Source organism: Quercus lobata, chromosome 7 (assembly GCF_001633185.2).
Source record: "Quercus lobata isolate SW786 chromosome 7, ValleyOak3.0 Primary Assembly, whole genome shotgun sequence".
NCBI lineage: Eukaryota > Viridiplantae > Streptophyta > Magnoliopsida > Fagales > Fagaceae > Quercus > Quercus lobata.
Window position 1 is genome coordinate 29,714,754 of NC_044910.1, and position 18,842 is coordinate 29,733,595.

The window sequence follows — 18,842 nt, forward strand, 5'->3', positions numbered from 1 at the left end:
TTGGGTTAAGCTCCTCTCATGGTATGGAAATTGGAGAGGGAAGAGAATAAAGAAAATCTAAGAGAATGATGTAGTAATTTGTAGGCTCATAATTACTAACTCTCAAGTGGTGTTTCTAGGGTTTTCTATCAGAAGCTCTTCTCATAATTACATAGGTAACGAGGGCATCTATAATGTGAGTGAAGGAGAGGAAGAGTCACACAAAAATGAGCTATTAGGGTGATTGGCAACTCATTTGCAGGTTGACCTACTCACGAGCCAGTCACTAGCCACCTGGCATAACTGAATTTCAAATCCTCATGTGTTGCTCACAAGTCTTCTGGCACATATATCAAATGAGTTGCTTCGATGTAATCAATAACGTCATAAACAATTAAAAATGGAAGGCAAAAAGAACAAACAGAATCAAATCTAGGAGTCCAAGACCAAAATCTTAAGCACATGCAAACTACAAAATAACACTGACAATATATGAAACTCGATTCAACTTGAAATGGCCATTGCAAAACCACAACCACCACCTTGAACATCCATCCATGAATCTCCAACATATATTGACCCCGAAAGTGGAATCAGCATCGGAGATAATATCGGGGATTTCTTCGGCAGTATATGTCCACACATATACACCACTATTTCTTTACATCCCTCTATTTTCACTCCCTCTCTCTTTCTGTTCCATTCATTGCAAATTTATTTCTTAGAAAAAAAAAAAAAAAAAACTAATCAAGCTTTGTTAACCTTACGAAAACTTTGAGCTTTGCACAATGAAAGAGAGACTTGTAGAGACAAAAACTAGTGCTTGTGAAGTCATTAGGACCACAAAGATGGATTTTTATTATTATTATTAAATCATAAGTTTGCAGGAAGTTTCTAAAGATGAAGAACTTTCCTTTTGTTTGACGTTTTCTCTAGTGGAAAACATATGGTGGGTCTATTGTTGTCACTTTCAGTTTTTTATTATGGGAAAAGTTAACGAATGCCATAAAGGCATTGATTTTTGAAGTATTTTTTTAAAATTTTATTGGAAACTTAAAAAGTAATTGAAAATTGTTTGTTCGTTTAGACCCCTTAAGCAGATTGTTTAACCTAATTAATTAACCAAGTTAATTATTAAGTTTATTATTTAGATCTAGGTTAACCAAGCATATATCATATCATGCATAAAAGTGGAAAAGTAAATAATACCACGATATTATGACCCAGGAAAACCGACGAAATGAACCTTTTCAAGGTAAAAAGATGGAGAGGATTTAACCTAACTATTCTCAAGGTAAACACATCCACTATAAGAGAATTGAAGTTTTTACAATCAGTTTTAACCCTAAATCTATTGCTGCCTCCAGTTTTAACTTACTGACACGACCATGTGCAAGTTCTGAATCCACGGACTCCTTCTCTTTGTTAAGGACATATTTTGTGTAATTGGCTAATCTTTTGACAAAACGCACTTTACTTGTATTTGGGTAGATCTAGGATGTATTTAGTACTTTAAGAAACATGTTGTTTAAGTCTAGTATTAAAGCCATGAAGATTGGATCAAGAAATAAGTGAAGAAAAGCTGTTCACTAAAGCTAGACAGATAGCTCGACATCTACAGACAGATAGCTTGACAGCTGCTCGACACCTCTTGATAGCTAGGCTATCTATCGAGCTTTTCAGTTGGTTATTATCGCAATCTCGACACCTCTCGATACCTGGTGGATCGATCGAGAAAGCTTCTGTCTCCTCGACAGCTCCTTGATAGCTTCTCGATAGTTGTATCTGTCGAAGTTTAAAGCTTGAAACCTCCCGATCGATCGAGGTTACGGGAATTTAGATTTCCAAATTTGGTTTTCGGCCCAAGTTTTTGTATTTGTGTAGGGTTTCTTTTCTCACAACTTTAGACCTATATAAGGCTTATTTTAGAGGCCGCCACATAAGAGAATACAAGGAGAACATATGCAAAAAGTGACCGATGCCTTATTCTCTCTGAAAGAAGCTACTATGTCTTTGCGCCTTAGGGTTTTCTAATCAAGTGCTTCTTGATCTTCATTGTTGATGAAGTGAAGAACTTTGCAGCCAACATTCTTCTTCCTCAAGTTGGTGAGTGAGTCACGTACTGGGATTCGTGCAAAGGAGTTAGTCACGTACTAGGATTCGTCATCAAAAGGGTGGCGTTCATATATTGAAGAGTTTAGAGGTTTTGAAACGGTAGAAGGTTTCTGCTGTGGTAGAAGGTTTCTGCTGTGAGTTCATCTACGTGGATTGTAGAGTATAGGGATAAAAGTTTTGTACTAGATCTGAAACTTCTCTTTATTATAGTGAATTGCTTTTCAGGAAGGTTTCCCCCCAGGTTTTTTACTATGAAACTAATTTGTTCCATTGGTTTTCCTGGGTTATCATATCTTGTCTTATTTATTTTTCTGCTGCATGATTTTGACATGATATTGATGTTTTTTTTTGTTTTAACAAGTTTTATTGATAATAAATCTAATTAACAACTTGAATTTAAAACTTGTTAATTCTATCAACTGGGGTCTAAATTTCCTAACAAGTGGTATCAGAGCGGGTTCACTCTGATTGGATTAATTTCCTGAATGTGATATCTTTGATCCTTATTGTCATGGATTGTGGAAAATCTCTTTTGATTCCTCCTTTATTTGATGGAACTAATTATGCGTACTGGAAAGTTCGTATGAAAGTTTTTTGCCGGCTCTAGGTGAACAGGTATGGCAAGCTGTTGAAGTTGGTTGGATTAAGCCAAAGGAAGCGCCAGTGGATTGGGATGATGCAACAATCATAGCGGCAAATTTCAACAGTAGGGCCTTGAATGCTTTGTTTTGTGGGTGACCAATGAGAAAGTCAAGAAAATATCATCCACGGAAGTTGCCAAGGAAGCATGGACCATTCTTGAGACCACCTATGACGGTACCAAGGCAGTAAAGACTGTGAAAATTCAAAGACTCACTAGTAGTTTTGAAGAAATAAGGATGGAGGAGGATGAGACATTTGATGAGTTCTATGCTAAACTTAAGGATATTGTGAATTCTGCTTTCAACCTTGGAGAATGTATTGCAGAATCCAAGATTTTTAGGAAAATTCTTAGGTCCTTACCTGAAAGATTCCATGCCAAGATCATTGCCATTGAAGAAGCAAAGGACATTGATCAAATTCCTTTGACTGAGCTTGTAGGGAACCTTCAAACCTATGAGATGGGATTAGGCTTAATGGGAAAAGGTGGAAAGAGTAAAAACTTGGCTCTTAAGGGTATAGAGGAAGAGATTGAGGACTCTGAAGATGAAGATGAAGATGATGATGAGGATGATAATCTAACCTTCATAACTGATGAGATTATCAAGCTTCTTCAGTTCAGGAAAAAGGATAAGGGCAAACCTCCTAGGAAATCTAAATCCTCTAGAAAGGGCAAGAATGAGAAACCCCTCATCCAATGCCATGAGTGCAAAGGTTTTGGTCATATGACGATAAAGTGCCCAAACTACCTCATGAAGGAAAAGACCAAGAAGTCATAAGATAAATGGTTGGTTGCTACCTAGAGTGACACTGAGAATGACTCTTCTGATGAGTATGTGGATGAATGTCGTCACGTTGTGGCTTTTGCTACCTCAACCGATAAGGTGATTGTGGAGAGTGCTAGTGACAGTGAGGATTCTTCTGATGATGAAGTACCCCAGAAGTTGACCCTTTAGGAAGCCTATGATAAGCTATGCACTGAATTCATAAAATCTAAAAAGACTTCTCATCTTTGTAGAAAAGTGTTTAATGAGGTAAAAACTGAAAAAGCTGATCTGTTAGTCAAACTAAATGAGACTACAAGGTCAGTTGAGACTCTTGTTGTGGAGAACACCTCATTAGAAGAGAAGGTCAAGAATCTTGAAGTTGAGCTTAGTCAAGCTAGAACTCAAATAGAAAGTATGTCTAGTGCAAAGCTTGATGAGGTATTGAGTGCTCAAAAGCCTAGTTTTGACAAGACTGGTTTAGGATATGCTGTTTCCTTTGGCCCCTCCTCTTCCACGGTTTCTAGATCAAGGACTGTCCTTGTGCCCCAATCTGAGAAATGTGATAAAGGTATGAAATCCAAAACTGATCTGGCTAATTCTAAATCCTTTGTTAGACCTCATGTTTGTCACCATAGTGGTGTTTCTGGACACATTCGTCCTAATTGCTTTAAATTATATCCTCAAAAGCAAGTGTCCAAATGGTCACAAGTTTCCTCTCAAGGACCTACACCTTTGTTTGGAGAGTTATTAAAAGTCTTGAGCTTTTTAACTCAATTTTAGGAGAATTTTAATTCTCCTTTGTCCTTTAGTAGACATACTAGGACACGTGCCTTTTCATCTTCATGGCCAAAAACTCGTGCTGTGTGGGTGAGAAAGGAGCCTAAGACTTAATTGTCTTTTTTGTTTGTCCTCTACTTTAATTCTTTCTATCTAAAGTAGGACTCTCTCTGCTTGATTTCTTATCTGCTTTTGGAATCATGCCTTCATGCATATGCATATTTCTTTCTGCTTTCATGTTGTTTGCCTGTTTTTGTTTGGTTGTTTAGTTTTTATTTAGTTTTTTTTTTTTCAAAATAAAAAAAGAGAAAAATCAGAAAAATACAAAAACAGTATGTGTTTTGTGTACATTGGTACTTCTGTACCTTAGATGACCATTGAAATAAATTTTTCTAAACTTTGTATCTCTTGTAACTTCGATGAGCATCTCTATGCACAACTAAGCAAGTGAGTTTTGTAGTTTTTGTTTGTGATGAGTAAGATTAAGTTATCTCTTGTACTTAACACTCGTATCGCTCTTTTTGATGGGAAGGACTAAAAAATCCTAAAAGAAAGACACAAATAACCATCTCACCACTGTTTTCCGTCAATCATAATATGACACCTGTATGCTTCGGCATAGCAAAAGTGTAGTGTCAATGACATTTGTGTGCTTCGGCATAGTAAAATTGGAATGTCAAATGCTTACCATCATTGGGTATTTCTTTTCTATCTCTTATATGCCCATGCATGATTTGCTTAAAAGAAAAATATGCCAAGAAAAATGAAAAGCAAAAAGATAAAAAATGCTTTAAATATAATTACAAGCGTGTATTCTAGGAGATGTGGGAGTTATAGGATGTACCTTGAAGGTGATAGTCCCCATCAAACAGTTATGATTGTGTGTGAGTTAAAGTGATTTTCTCATATCTCAAATCATTATAACATGTATACATTTATGCAATCTTAAGATGTTTTTCACACATAACACGCAATACTCTTTGCTACTCTTGATACACGTGCAGGTACAATGTGATTTGGCCATCACAAGGAATACATATGTTAATGTATGCTCACTAAACTGTCTTAACTAGTTTTTGAAATATAAAATTGGTTAGACTTGTTTAGTGTGTGTGTGTGTGTGTTTTGGGATCTATGTGCATAACATTTTTCTGGCTGAGAGATTTGTTTTTCACATGTTTTGTATCCTTCTATTATCTTGTCATCCATAGCATTTTGTTTCATTATATTTATGCATTTTTATGGATTCTTTGTGCCCCCTTGATCATCCTTGATAATTTTTTGTCTCTCGGGTGAAGCTTTCTAGTTTCTTGTACCCTTTATCAATCATGACAAAAAGGGGGAGAATTTGTGGAGAAATTGTGATTTCTTTTTATAAGATTCTATATGTTAGGGGGAGAAATACATGCCCTTATAAGGGGGAGATGTGTTTCATCTTGTTCGGGGGAGTGCTTATCTCCTTCTTCTTGTACCTTGGGTCTTGTGACCATTATTGACATACATTGTACTTATCTCTTTCTTTATGTTGATGTATGTTGTTTCTTTCACCTATCCTTACATGTGTTGTTTCTTTTCTATCTTTATACACATGTTTCTAATTGTATGCAATATTTTATTTCTATCTCACACTAAGATGCCTTGATGAGTTTTGTTTAAAGTGTTTCAGAAATACAGGTTGTCAAAGTCTTCCTTGCCATGAACTCTCTTCTAGCAAAGTTTTTCAAGAGTTTGTGTTAGGATAGATTTTATTGTATTCAACAAGTGAATATGAGTTGAGTGATTTATAACTTCTCTTATATGTTCATTTGTTTGTTATGATTTTGTCACGAATTGCCAAAGAGGGAGATTGTTAAGGACATATTTTGTGTAATTGGCTAATCTTTTGACAAAACGCACTTTACTTGTATTTGGGTCGATCTAGGATGTGTTTAATACTTCAAGAAACATGTTGTTTAAGTATAGTATTAAAGCCATGAAGATTGGACCAAGAAACAAGTGAAGAAAAGTTGTTCATTAAAGCTGGACAGATAGCTTGACACCTGCGGACAGATAGCTCGACACCTCTCGATAGCTAGGCTATCTATTGAGTTCTTCAGTTGGTTGTTATCGCAATCTCGACACCTCTCGATACCTGGTGGATCGATCGAGAAAGCTCCTGTCTCCTTGACAACTCCTCGATAGCTGTATCTGTCGAAGTTTAAATCTCCACACCTCGTCGACACCTCCTAATCGATCGAGGTTACGGTAATTAAGATTTCCAGATTTGATTTTCGGCCCAAGTTTTTGTATTTGTGTAGGGTTTCTTTTCTCACAACCCTAGACCTATATAAGGCTTATTTTAGAGGCCCTCACATAAGAGAATACAAGGAGAACATATGCAAAAGGTGACCGATGCCTTATTCTCTCTAAAAGAAGCTGCTGCGTCTTTGCACATTAGGGTTTTCTAACCAAGTGCTTCTGGATCTTCATTGTTGATGAAGTGAATAACTTTGCAGCTAACATTCTTCTTCCTCAAGTTGGTGAGTGAGTCACGTACTGGGATTCGTGCATCAAAAGGGTGGCGTTCATATATTAAAGAGTTCAGAGGTTTTGAAGCGGTAGAAGGTTTCTGCTGTGAGTTCATCTACGGGGATTGTAGAGTCTAGGGACAAAGGTTTTGTACTAGATCTGAAACTTCTCTTTACTATAGTGAATTGCTTTTCGGGAAGGTTTCCCTTAAGGTTTTTTACTGTGAAACTAGTTTGTTTCATTAGTTTTCCTGGGTCATCATATCTTGTTTTATTTATTTCTCCACTGCATGATTTTGACATGATATTGATATTTGTTTGTTTTAACAAGTTTTATTGATAATAAATCTAATTAACAACTTGGATTTAAAACTTGTTAATTCTACCAACCAGGGTCTAAATTTCTCAACACTCTTCTTGGATTTACACCAACACAAGCCGTCTTACTTGTGACTTTGAGATCCCACTCAAAAGTTTCAGATCACCATCAATAATGATCGTGACGGAGCAACTATGTTCTACCAAACGCTTGATTGTAGTTTTTGCTCTGGTAGATTCTTGTGTAGTTAGAAGGTACAAAACCTCTCAGATCTCATAAAGAGTAACACACAAGTCTTTTCAACACTTCAAAACATGCCTAGGGTTTCCCTTTTATATATGGAGAAGTTTAGAAGAAACCCTAAACATTTTTGCGGGCTTGGGCCTGTTTAAAAATTCTGTAGAAAAACTGTGCCTGTGATTTTCGATTGGTCGAGCTTAATTCTTAATCGGTCGAGCTTGACAAAAACTTTCTTCCTTTTTCTGCAGTCAGCTGTACTTGAACCTTGAAATAACCACTTTTAAGCATTGCCTAATACATAGACTAGACATGTTCTGTTCTCGATTTGCCAACACACTAAAAACATGATTCTAAACATTTAAACCTTAATCTTTAAAACCTAACAATCTCCCCCTTTGGCAATCCGTGACAAAACACACATACAACATGTAATGCTTAAATTAAATATTTGCCCAAATACAAGTTATTGCCCTAATACAATCCTCACACAACTACTAACTATTAGTTGCTAGTATAGACAATAGCTGTTGAAAAAATTAACTTGTAAATTCCTGAAACACTGAAAACAAACCATAAACACATGTATGGAAAATACAAGTACCATAATCAAATAAATTTGAACTATAATTCACAAAACATATAAAGAGAAAGTAAACACACCAATAATGAATAACCTCATCATCAACAAATATCATAACCAATAAACACATCAATGTTTGTGAATCAAGAACATAAACCCAAAACAGATATAAACAATAGAAATATTAACACCAAAAAAAAAAAAAAATTCAAGCTCCCCCTAAATACAATAAGTCTACTCCCCCTAAATACAATAAGTCCTAAAAACTACTCCCCCTTTTCATTACGTATTGCCAAAGGTAAAATTAGTCTTCAAAGGGTGGAGGAGGTGGAAAAGCACTCCTATACTCCATAAAATCTGCTCTCAAGGAAGTAACCTCAGTCAACAACTCATCGAGAAGCTGTCCATGAGCCGCCTGTGTAGTCATGAAAGACTGAATCAAGGCACAGAGTTAGAGAGGAGGGGCAATAGTAGGATTAATCTCATCAGCACCACTAGTAGGATCCACAGCAGCAGTCGAATCCACAAATGTCTCCTTAGCAGTAGACATAGCACCAAAGGCGGGAGCTATAGTAAAAGCTTCTCCTTGTGATCTCTTAGACATCCCAGTGCTTGGCTCATCACTCTTCATCAATGCCTGTTGTTGTCTAAGATAGGCGGCTCCTATGGGGGCAGTGATATGTACAAATTCTAAAGGAGGAAACTCAGATAACCCTAAAAATCTCAAAATCCTAAAAATAAACATGGAGAAGAACAATTTCTGACTCTAACTCTTACTCCTAGAGATATCAACAGTGGTTTGGATAAACATGAAGGAAAGCACATGGAACCATTAGTGATAAAAGCATAAAGAAAAGCATATCTCTCTATAGGAACAATATGAACATGTGAAATGGGATAGATGTTATGACAAGTAATCCTTAAATACAAAGAATTAAGCTCAGCAAATTCACTAGAGTTGATTCTTGGTTCAGAACCCTAAGAAACAGGACGACCACAAAGAAGTGACATCATGTCATCAATAGCACAAAACTCAGTGCATGGGTATGCAAGTTTACGAACTATAGGCACTCCTAAAGCTTTAGACACTTGATAGGCAAAGAATGTAATGACCCCTTGTGATGAATTAATCAATTAATTTAGCCGAGTTAATTAATTAATCCAATTAACATGCAATATGCGTGGCAACACAAACAAATTGCCAACTAAGTTAATATGCAGCAGAAAATAAAGTTGACACGGTGATTTGTTTACGAATGAGGAAAATCTCTAAGGCAAAAACCCCACCGAATGATTTTAAGGTCACCACTCCTGAGAATCCACTATTATCATAACAAGCTGTTACAAGTAAAGGAATCCTAGTACCTTATACCAACCTACAGTTGAACCCTTACCCCAATATCCAATTGGACTTGTTCTATAGTAACAATCTCTCTTTTCAATGCATGGCTCCTAGTACAGTAACAATCTCTCTTTTCAATGCATGGCTCCTAGTACATGACTAACCAATCGATGCACGGATCCAATTACATGACTAACCAATCGATGCACAATCGATGCACGGATCCAAGTACGTGACTAACCAATCGATGCATAGATCCAAGTATGTGACTAACCACCAACTTAAGAAGGATGTTGGCAGCAAAATTCTTCAGTTCATCAACACGATGAAGATCACGAATCTCCTTGGTTACAAAACCCTATGGCGTACAAATGTAACAGCTTCTTGAAAAGGAAGATGAACTAGGGCATATATCTTCGGTCACAATATGCTTATGAAAAACTTTTGCATTAAGTTGCATCAACTATGACAGCCGTTAAAATAATCCTTATATATGTTTAGGGTTGCGAGAAAAGAAAGCCTAAACAAATATGATGGTGTTATAAAATAGACCAACTTCTAACTCGTCCATATGGCTCTTCCAAAGGAAGAGTTGACGACCAAGAGCATGTTCGTCCAAGGATAAGCTCGTCCATCCTTGAAGTTGGTTGGACGAGCACCTTGTGTCCTAAACATGTTCCTTGGATACAAACTCAAAGCGACCTCTGTTTTCCTATCAGGCTACAAACTATTCCCCCAATAAACGGTTGTGGAAAACAGACCCTAAATAATATAACTTCCATGGCGGTTATGGAAGTTACCTTCGAGTCTTTCGAACTCCACAACGGTAGGAGAAGTTATTGTACAAATAACTGCCTCAGACAAGCACTATATAAGGGCTCTTCTACAAGAGGGTAGGGCATTCAGACACTTCCATTATACTTGGAATTCCAAAAAATACTGACTTTGCCATCGGAGGATTCTTGATCGGTCTCCACTGGTCTCCTCTGATTTTGTGTTTACTTTTTTCAGGGTATATGAACAGCCTTAGAGATCATTAATGCCCAAGATTTTCAGCCTACTGATTTCCAAGAGTTCATCAAAATATAAACAAATTGGAGTGAAATCAGAACTGAAAATCTGATTTTCATAAATCTCAATAGATAGGTTATCTATCGAGAAGCTGTCGAGCATCGAGCTTACACAACCTTTTAAATCTCGATAGATTCTATCTGTCGAGCTAGCTATCGAGCTTTAAAATCCAGCACTTTTTTCACTTGATTCTTGGACAGATTTGCATGGCTTTAACATTTGGACTTGAAACCTTGTTCCTTGAAGTATCAAACACATCCTAGATCTACCCAATTAAGAGGGGTTAGAGACAAGATAGCATGAAATTTTGAAAAACTATATGATGCATGATATTAGAATTCATATGATGCATGATCTAATGCTCTAAAACATTCTAATTTCATCATAATTTTGAATTTTGACCAAGAAATTTAAGAATTTTTAGAAAATCGCCAATTTGAAAAACCTAATTTAAAAAAAAAAAAAAACTTCATATTGATCAATTGAACAACATAACAAGCATAAAACATGTTATAATCACTCAATCTATCAATCACGTAGGTCAATTTTGTCTAATTTAGCCCAATTTCACAAAATCCCTAAATCTCTCATGAACGTTAGAACCCTAATTTTGAAAATTTCAATCAACTACAAAAATTTTGAAATTAAAGCATGTGAACAAAAACCCATAATTTGGTTCTGATTAAAAAAAACTGAAAATTTTTAAAATGCGAAAATCCCTAAAAAAATGCATGAAAACATGTAATATGATAAAAAAAAGGGGGGGGGGGGAATGTGTTTTACCTTAGGATTAGGAAGAAAACAAAATTTTTTTTTTTTTTTGGTGAGAAGGGATTGAGAGAGGAATTAGAGAGAAAGACAAAGAACTTTTGGAAAAGTCAGATCTAATTCCTATATGTTTTTAAAAATTGAAATCCGATCGGTCAAGAGGAATCGGGCAAGAATCGAATTTCACTTGAAAACAGGCTCGACTGATCAAAAGGAATCGGGAAGGAATCGAAGGAACCCGAGACTTTAAATTAAAAACCTGTTTTTCTTCTTCACATTTCGATCGGTCGAAAAATAAACTCGATCGGTCGAATTATAAAGGAATAGAAATTTTGAAAAATTCTGGAAATTTTTTTCTGTAGAATCATTTGAAAAACTGTTTTTATGATATGACATGTATGTTCGTGACTTCAAATGATTTTCAAAACCAAACTTTTCAAAGAAAAAATTCAAACTTTATCAAATTTCCTTAAACTTTTCTTTCCTCACTCCCCAAAATGCATTAAACACATTAGGAAGTTTAATTTTGGAAGGCCACAAAACATAACACACAATTACATGTACCAAATTTAACAAAGTTTTGCTTGTGGTGTGTGCAACTAGTAAGTGTATGAGATACTCACACGGTGATATGTAAACAGAGAATAAACACACTTTCTACATTATTCATTACATAAGTTTGAAAGTGACTATTACCTAAAAAGTTACATCATATAACTCTCACATCTCTTAGTAAACACGCTTGCAACCATGCATTTTTTTTTTTTTTGAATTTTGCTTTTTCTTTTTCTTTTTGAAGCATATTTTTCTTTATTTTTCTTTATTCTTTTTGCTTCTTTTAACTAATGTACAGTTATACCTTAAAAATTTTGTTGTGCAAGTGCTACACCATACCGAGCACGACTTTTATGATTTGCATACAGGTGTTCATGATTGGCGAGTAACAGTAGTGAGATGGTTATATATGCCTTTTTCCTAGGATTTTTTAGTCCTTACAATAAAAAAAATGTGACTTCAAAATCAAGAGCATGTATTTACAAACCATAAACAACTCACACAGTATAAGCACTACATAGCACAAACTAGCAAAGTGCAGATAAATAAAGCTCATCAAAGCTAAACAAGGTATACAGTCATGAAATGTAAATTTCATAAGCCAACCTCAATTATAGTGGCGGGGCCACATGTATGCTTGGGGGGGCCTTGGCCCCTCCAAAATTAATTAATTACTTTTCTTTCAATATAGGTATATTTTATAAATATTTAAAGGTTATATGAAAAAAATAGGAGTTGCCCCCCCCTCCTAAGAGAAAGCATTGATAAAATAATATAGTAATTTTTTCCAAAAATAGAGAGTTTAGAGTTGATATATAATTGCAATAGAATGAAATAATTTGGCAGTAAGTTTTGTGAGTAAAGAGTGGAAGTGTGGAACCCCTAGTTTTTTGCTCAATTTCAAATCCTATTAATGTGTTCAAATCATTCAACATTGATAATATATGCAATTTTGGTTGAAATTTCCCATTCTCAAGATGTTATCAAAAAAAAAAAAAAAGCTCACATGAGACTTCAATTATAACATTATGATTTTGATTTGTCAAACATGGATGAAGTTTTGCAAAAAATTTATATATTAATTAAAAAGGAAATTATGAATAATTTTGCTATATAAATAATAATTGATGAAGTTTGTTACGTGAAGTATTATTGTTGAGCATGACTTTGATGAAAGATACTAGAGTCTTTTTTTTTTTTTTTTTGGTTCAATATATTTGTATGTTGTATACCCAATTATACAATGTTTGTATACTTATTAGAGTTTAAGAAGATTATAAGTTTCTCTTATAAAGAAGATCTTGTGTCTAGGTGTGTATATATAGATATTAAAGTTGATAATCTTGTGTATATGTATATAACTTACTTTAAAATAAGAAAATTAAAATTTATATTTTCATACACACATATTATGTGGATTTTTTAAGGGGAGTGTATTTTTGATTTGAGTTTATCTTGATAGAATAGTTCCCCCCCCCCCTCCCCTCCCCAACTTAAAATTCCTCACTTTGCCACTGCTCAATTACACATCTTGAAGATGTATAATACAAAACCTTTTTTTTTTTCTATTTTATTTTATTTTATTTATTTAAAAAAAAAAACACAAAACAAACCTAGAATGCAATGTATGAATGTTATGCGAATGCAAACCTAAAAAAAATTTTGGTCACAAGAGATAGAAAGAATTAACACAAGGACCATGTCAGACAAACTTATTAAGGCTGAGTCTTTTACATCCAGACTCTTTTAGATGCAAATTTGAGTTGGGATTTCTATTAGAATTTACACTAATTTCAACTCCAGTATCGGTATAAAGGTTAAGAACCTTTACCAACTCATGAATAAGTGCTACAAGATCTTCGCACAGACACTTTTTGTTTGGAAGCTTGCTTTATAGCTTGCAACTTAAAGGAATTCGGTCAAGTATGCCCAGCTCCACCACAAAAATGACAAAATCACTGAGGTTTGTGGTTTTTCTTGCTTCTAGATTGATTGGGATTCTAGGTTTAGACTCACTCAGATCTACCCTAGTTCTTCTAGAAGCTGGAACTACATCCTTATGTACCTTAACTTCAGAAAGAGTTGGATGAACTATAGAAGATGATGTAGCAAGTACAAACTTAGGGGTATTCACCACAGAAGTAGATCCATTCTCAACAAACCCTAAACCTCTTATCAGAAACAGACTTTTGAACATATAACATCTCATCTAGTTTAGAGGTAGAAGTTCTATTTATTTGTTCTTTAGCAACAGATAATTCTAATTCTAAACTTTTAACCTTTTCAAGCAAAGACATGTTCTTAATTTTAACAGAGTTCATTAGCATCAAACAGCTTTAGCAGTAAATTCTTCTTTTCTTGTTCTAGAGTGTTTATCTTTTTCAACCCTGATTCAACACTTATAGCATCTTTAGCTGCTATCTTGCAAAGTTTGTTGTAAACTTCTTGCAAATCTGCATTCTCAAAGAGCTACCCATCAGAAGGGTTCTCATTTGCCGTCTTAATTTCACTTACTACAGTAGTAGTAGTGAAAGCCATGAAATTTCCTTCTTGATCACTTTCAAACTCATGATCAGAAACTTTATCATCACTTAGAGTAATAGCCATAGCTTTATCTTTGGATCTCAAGAAAGTTGGACATTCATATTTTAGATGACCATAACCCTGACAACCATAACATTGTTTTCCTAAAGAACTATTAGAAGATTGACCTACTTTATCTTTTGATTTTTCAACATTATTGTTTTTGGCAGTGTCATTCTTCTTAAAATTCTTAGTATCAACATTGTTCCTATTTTTTGCCCTCCTATTATTATTTCTTAGAAAATTTCTAAAGTTCTTGGCAAGATAAGTAATCTCAGTAGAAGAAAGTTCATCCTCAAATTCACAATCATCAACATCATCAAAAGATTTCAAAGCCATAGATTTGGATTTATTAGTTTTTGGTAAGTCAAATTCATAGAATTCATCAAAAGATTCATCATCAGGCATCCTAATACTTTCAAATCTAGAAGTCAACTGCTGTAATTTATTGATCTTTACTGCCTTAGTGCCTTTATCGCACTCATAGCCTTACTGTTAAAGCTTGTTGCTTCCTTTTGGGTAGTAGTCCATTCACCAATAGTAGTGGTGTAACGACACAAGGAAAAGCGCTAGCCACATCTGCGCTATACCTCAAAAAGACTAGTCACAATTGAGACTCCTTGTAGTTGTTAATAAAACTCAAATCTATCCAGTAAATACCCGATGTGGGACTCATCACACACCCACACACATCACACAATCAATCAAATTGGGGTATCACAATCTCCCCCACTTAAATCCCTATCGTCCTTGTTAGGGCCCACTTTGTGAGGTAGTGTCTCTGAGTCCACACGGGATTACCAGGCCAGTTCTGATACCATATGTAACGACCCAAGGAAAAGTGCTAGCCATATTTGCGTTATACCTCAAAAGGACTAATCACAATTGAGGCTCCTTGTAGTTGTTAATAAAGCCTAGATCTACCTAGTAAATACCCGATGTGGGACTCATCACACACCCACACACATCACACAATCAATCAAATTGGGGTATCATAAGTGGTTGGTCTTTACCAACCATTCTCAACAAACAACCACACTCTCTCATCAATAGATTTCAAGAAGGCTTTCATCCTAACTTTCCAATAAACATAGTTATTCCCATCAAAGTGTGGGGGAATCACAAGAGACTGACCATGTTCCATGACAGCAGGGGTCAAGAATCAACTCTAGATTAAAAAACCTATAAACAAGAGCTAACCTGCTCTGATACCACTTGTTTGTTCTTTTAGACCCCTTAAACAGATTGTTTTACCTAATTAATTAACCAAGTTGATTATTAGGTTTATAATTCAGATCTAGGTTAAACAAGCATATATCATATCATGCATAAAAGTAGAAAAGTAAATAGCACCACAATATGATGACCCAGGAAAACTGATGAAACGAACCATTTCAAGGTAAAAACTTAGAGAGGATTTAACCTAACTATCCTTAAGGTAAGCACATCCACTACAAGAGAATTGAAGTTTTTACAATCAAATTTAATCCTAAATCTATTGCTACCTCCAATAGTAACTTACTGACACGACCACGTGCAAGCTCCGAATCCACGGACTCCTTCCCTTCTTGGATTTACACCAACACAAGCCACCTTGTTTGTGACTTTGAGATCTTACTCAAAGGTTTTAGATCACCATCAGTAATGATCTTGATGTAGCAACTATGTTCCACCGAACGCTTGATTGTAGTTTTTGCTCCGGTAGATTCTTGTGTAGTTAGAAGGTACAAAACTTCTTAAATCTCACAAAGATTAACACACAAGTCTTTTCAACACTTCAAAACGTGGCTAGGGTTTCCCTTTTATATGTGGAGAAGTTTAGATGAAACTCTAAATGTTTTCACAGGCTTGGGCCTGTTTAAAAATTCTACAGAAAAATTGTGCCTGCAATTTTTGGTCAGTTGAGCTTAATTTTTGATTGGTCGAGCTTGACAGAAACTTTCTTCCTTTTTCTGCACTCAGTTGAACTTGAACCTTGTAACAACCATTTCTAAGCATTGCCTGATACATAGATTAGACATGTTTTGTTCTCGGTTTGGCAACACACTAAAAACATGATTCTAAACATTTAAACCTAAATCTTTAGAACCTAACAAAAATTACCCCTTGTAGTTACTAAATTTTGCTAAATTCAATATTTTTTATCGAACTGGGATAATTTGCTAATTTTCAAATATTTAACGATTAATGTGTACCAATAGTTAAGTGGGGGATCCGCGGTAGATCCAAGTCAAGTCAAGATCAGCGGTAGAAAGTTTAGGTATAGCTATCACTTCAGCGACAGAGGATATGAATACAATATTTCCAGCTCCTGATTCCTTCAAAAGGGGTGTGCAAGTTGAGAAAGATTGTAGGAAGACTCAACATTGGTTTTCATTATTGTCGAGTAATCTTCTTCGGTATATTCTGTAGCTTCTTTGATCATCAATATTCCAGCATTGTTTACCTAAATAAGCGGAAAAATCAGCTTTAGAAGAGCACAGAGACCATAGAGCAATCCAATATCAATACAAATGAAAGATAAAAGATGAAATTATAGCTGGTAATCTAGAAGCTTAAAATTGCATTTGTCGCTCCAGGTCTAGTTGAAGCTTATCAGAATGGAAAATGTTGTAGTTTTGTACTACGTGTTCCAACAGTTTAACTCTGTTTGATCTAATCCATAAAAGGTTTATTATTCGACTTATCTTATCGAATTTGCACGTCTCTGTTATTCTATGAATCATTCTTAGGGTAAATGTAATTTCTGTTGTGCCTAATTTCTCAAAAAATCCTTCAGCATGTTCGGTGGATCATACTCTCCTATCCTCTTACATAAACGTGAGTCTTTTTTACGGACTCACATATCCTCTTTTATATAAGAAGAGAGTGTAATCACGGGAGATACTCAATAATTTCATGTAATCTTTATGGTAAATTTGGGCCACAAATCAACTACTCCTCTTTCTATAGTGTGAAAGTCTTAGCAGCATGCCCGGATTTATAAAATACAAATACCCTTTACTACTGGACAAGCTGAAAATGACGTTTGGTCGCATCCTCTTGCTTTTCTTATTTTCTTATTACCATTTGGTAGGATGAATAGATCCACAAATAATAACAATCTAATGTTATATTTACAGTGGTAGTGACAACAACGACAACATTGGTGCAATGGTGCTACAGTCATGGACGGACCCATGGTGCTACAGTCAGGGATGGACCTAGGTTCGAACTTAGTGGGGCTGAGGTTCTTTGTTTGAGAATTTTTGGAAATTAAAATATCAACATTAGAGGTTTGGCGATACTTCATCATTAGCATTAATTTTTGCAATATTATTTGTATTTTTTCTTATTAAAAAAAAAAACATTGTAATTGATTTTCTCATGATCTTCAAGTAAAATACATATTAATCATAAAAATTTATGGTCAAGAGTTTTATAACTCAATTGAAACATCTTAATATTTCCAATAAAACATCCTTAATTCAAGTCACTTTTCTCCTCGCTATAACTATCAAGTTGTCAAAAAAAATTTATGGAGATTTATGATAGCTTTATACATCAGACCGAAAAGATAACTGACAAAGAAAGAGTGGTTTTAGGTTCTTGGGTATGACTGGGCTAGAGTGATTATTTATTCTTTCTACATTATATATTTTAAAAAAATTATTTATTATTTTCTTCTTTTTTATATCGTATTCTTTTCACATTATTTATTATTATATACTTAACACATTTGTTTTGTTCACACACATATCAGCTCCTCCCGCTGAGCTTTTGATGTCAGGTCACAAACTGAACCGCTTACTTTGAACCCTTTACTCTTCCATTCTTGTACCCTATCATTGATCTCTGTTTGGTTCCTGGAACAAATATGCACTGCCGCTCCGAATGCAGCTAGCTCTTCCTCTATAGTATATCTGATGAATGGTTCAAATGAACAAACAGAATTAGAATTTAGAAAGAAATGTAAAACAAACAAGTAAGAGAGAGAGATGTATGGCTGGCTAAGGCTAAGCTAACCCAATGCCCTTGGTTCCACCGGTGACAAGAGCGGTCACGCCCTTTAGAGACCATCTTGGGTCCTTGAAACTCGGCTCTGCCTCTGTCATGTTCTCCTTTGAAGTAGTCGAAAGGCAAATTCTTATTAGCAGAAGAAATTAGAATAGTTCCTCTACTTAGAAAAATAACCATTGAATACTCTTTATTTGATCAAATTGCGTGTTACTATCTGAATTTAAAAGTGGGTTTAGATAGAACACAGTTCTACCATTAAGAGTGGATATCATAAGTTAAAACTATCTTTTTATAAAAAAAAAAAAAAAAAAAATCTGAATTTAAAAATAGTAAAATACAACCACATAGTATAATTTATGCTATTCTTGCTTATCTACCAGTGTTCCCAAAAAAAAAAAAAACCCAGAAGTGTCGTGCATAATATGTAAAAAGTCAAACCATAAACGGCAAAAGGAATCAAACTCCAAACACTAATCGAAATTTCGAAACCACCAAGGGAGGGTTGATCTATCACTCTCCCGGGTTCCAGGTTGTCCCATTTGATTGTCATAAATTGGAAACCTGTCATTTTAGATCAATCATTTGCATCACTATGGATAAG

The 18,842-nt window shown here is 35.0% G+C and overlaps 1 protein-coding gene across 1 annotated transcript; it reads right to left on the reverse strand.

Moving 5' to 3' along the window:
• Positions 1-17,969: 17,969 nt before the first annotated feature.
• On the reverse strand, positions 17,970-18,336 carry LOC115951874 (tropinone reductase 2-like). Its single transcript, XM_031069004.1, has 2 exons — positions 18,248-18,336; positions 17,970-18,144 (listed from the first exon to the last, which is right to left on the reverse strand). Exons 1-2 carry the CDS (start codon positions 18,334-18,336, stop codon positions 17,970-17,972), a joined length of 264 nt encoding a protein of 87 aa, XP_030924864.1.
• Between the last annotated feature and the right edge of the window lie 506 nt (positions 18,337-18,842).

Bases quoted from the DNA above. Each gene is read 5' to 3' on its own strand.
- LOC115951874 (XM_031069004.1), bottom strand. From the start codon at position 18,336: ATGACAGAGGCAGAGCCGAGTTTCAAGGACCCAAGATGGTCTCTAAAG. The intron at 18,145-18,247 runs GTTAGCTTAGCC...ACCATTCATCAG, and splicing joins GGTGGAACCAAGGGCATTGG to ATATACTATAGAGGAAGAGC.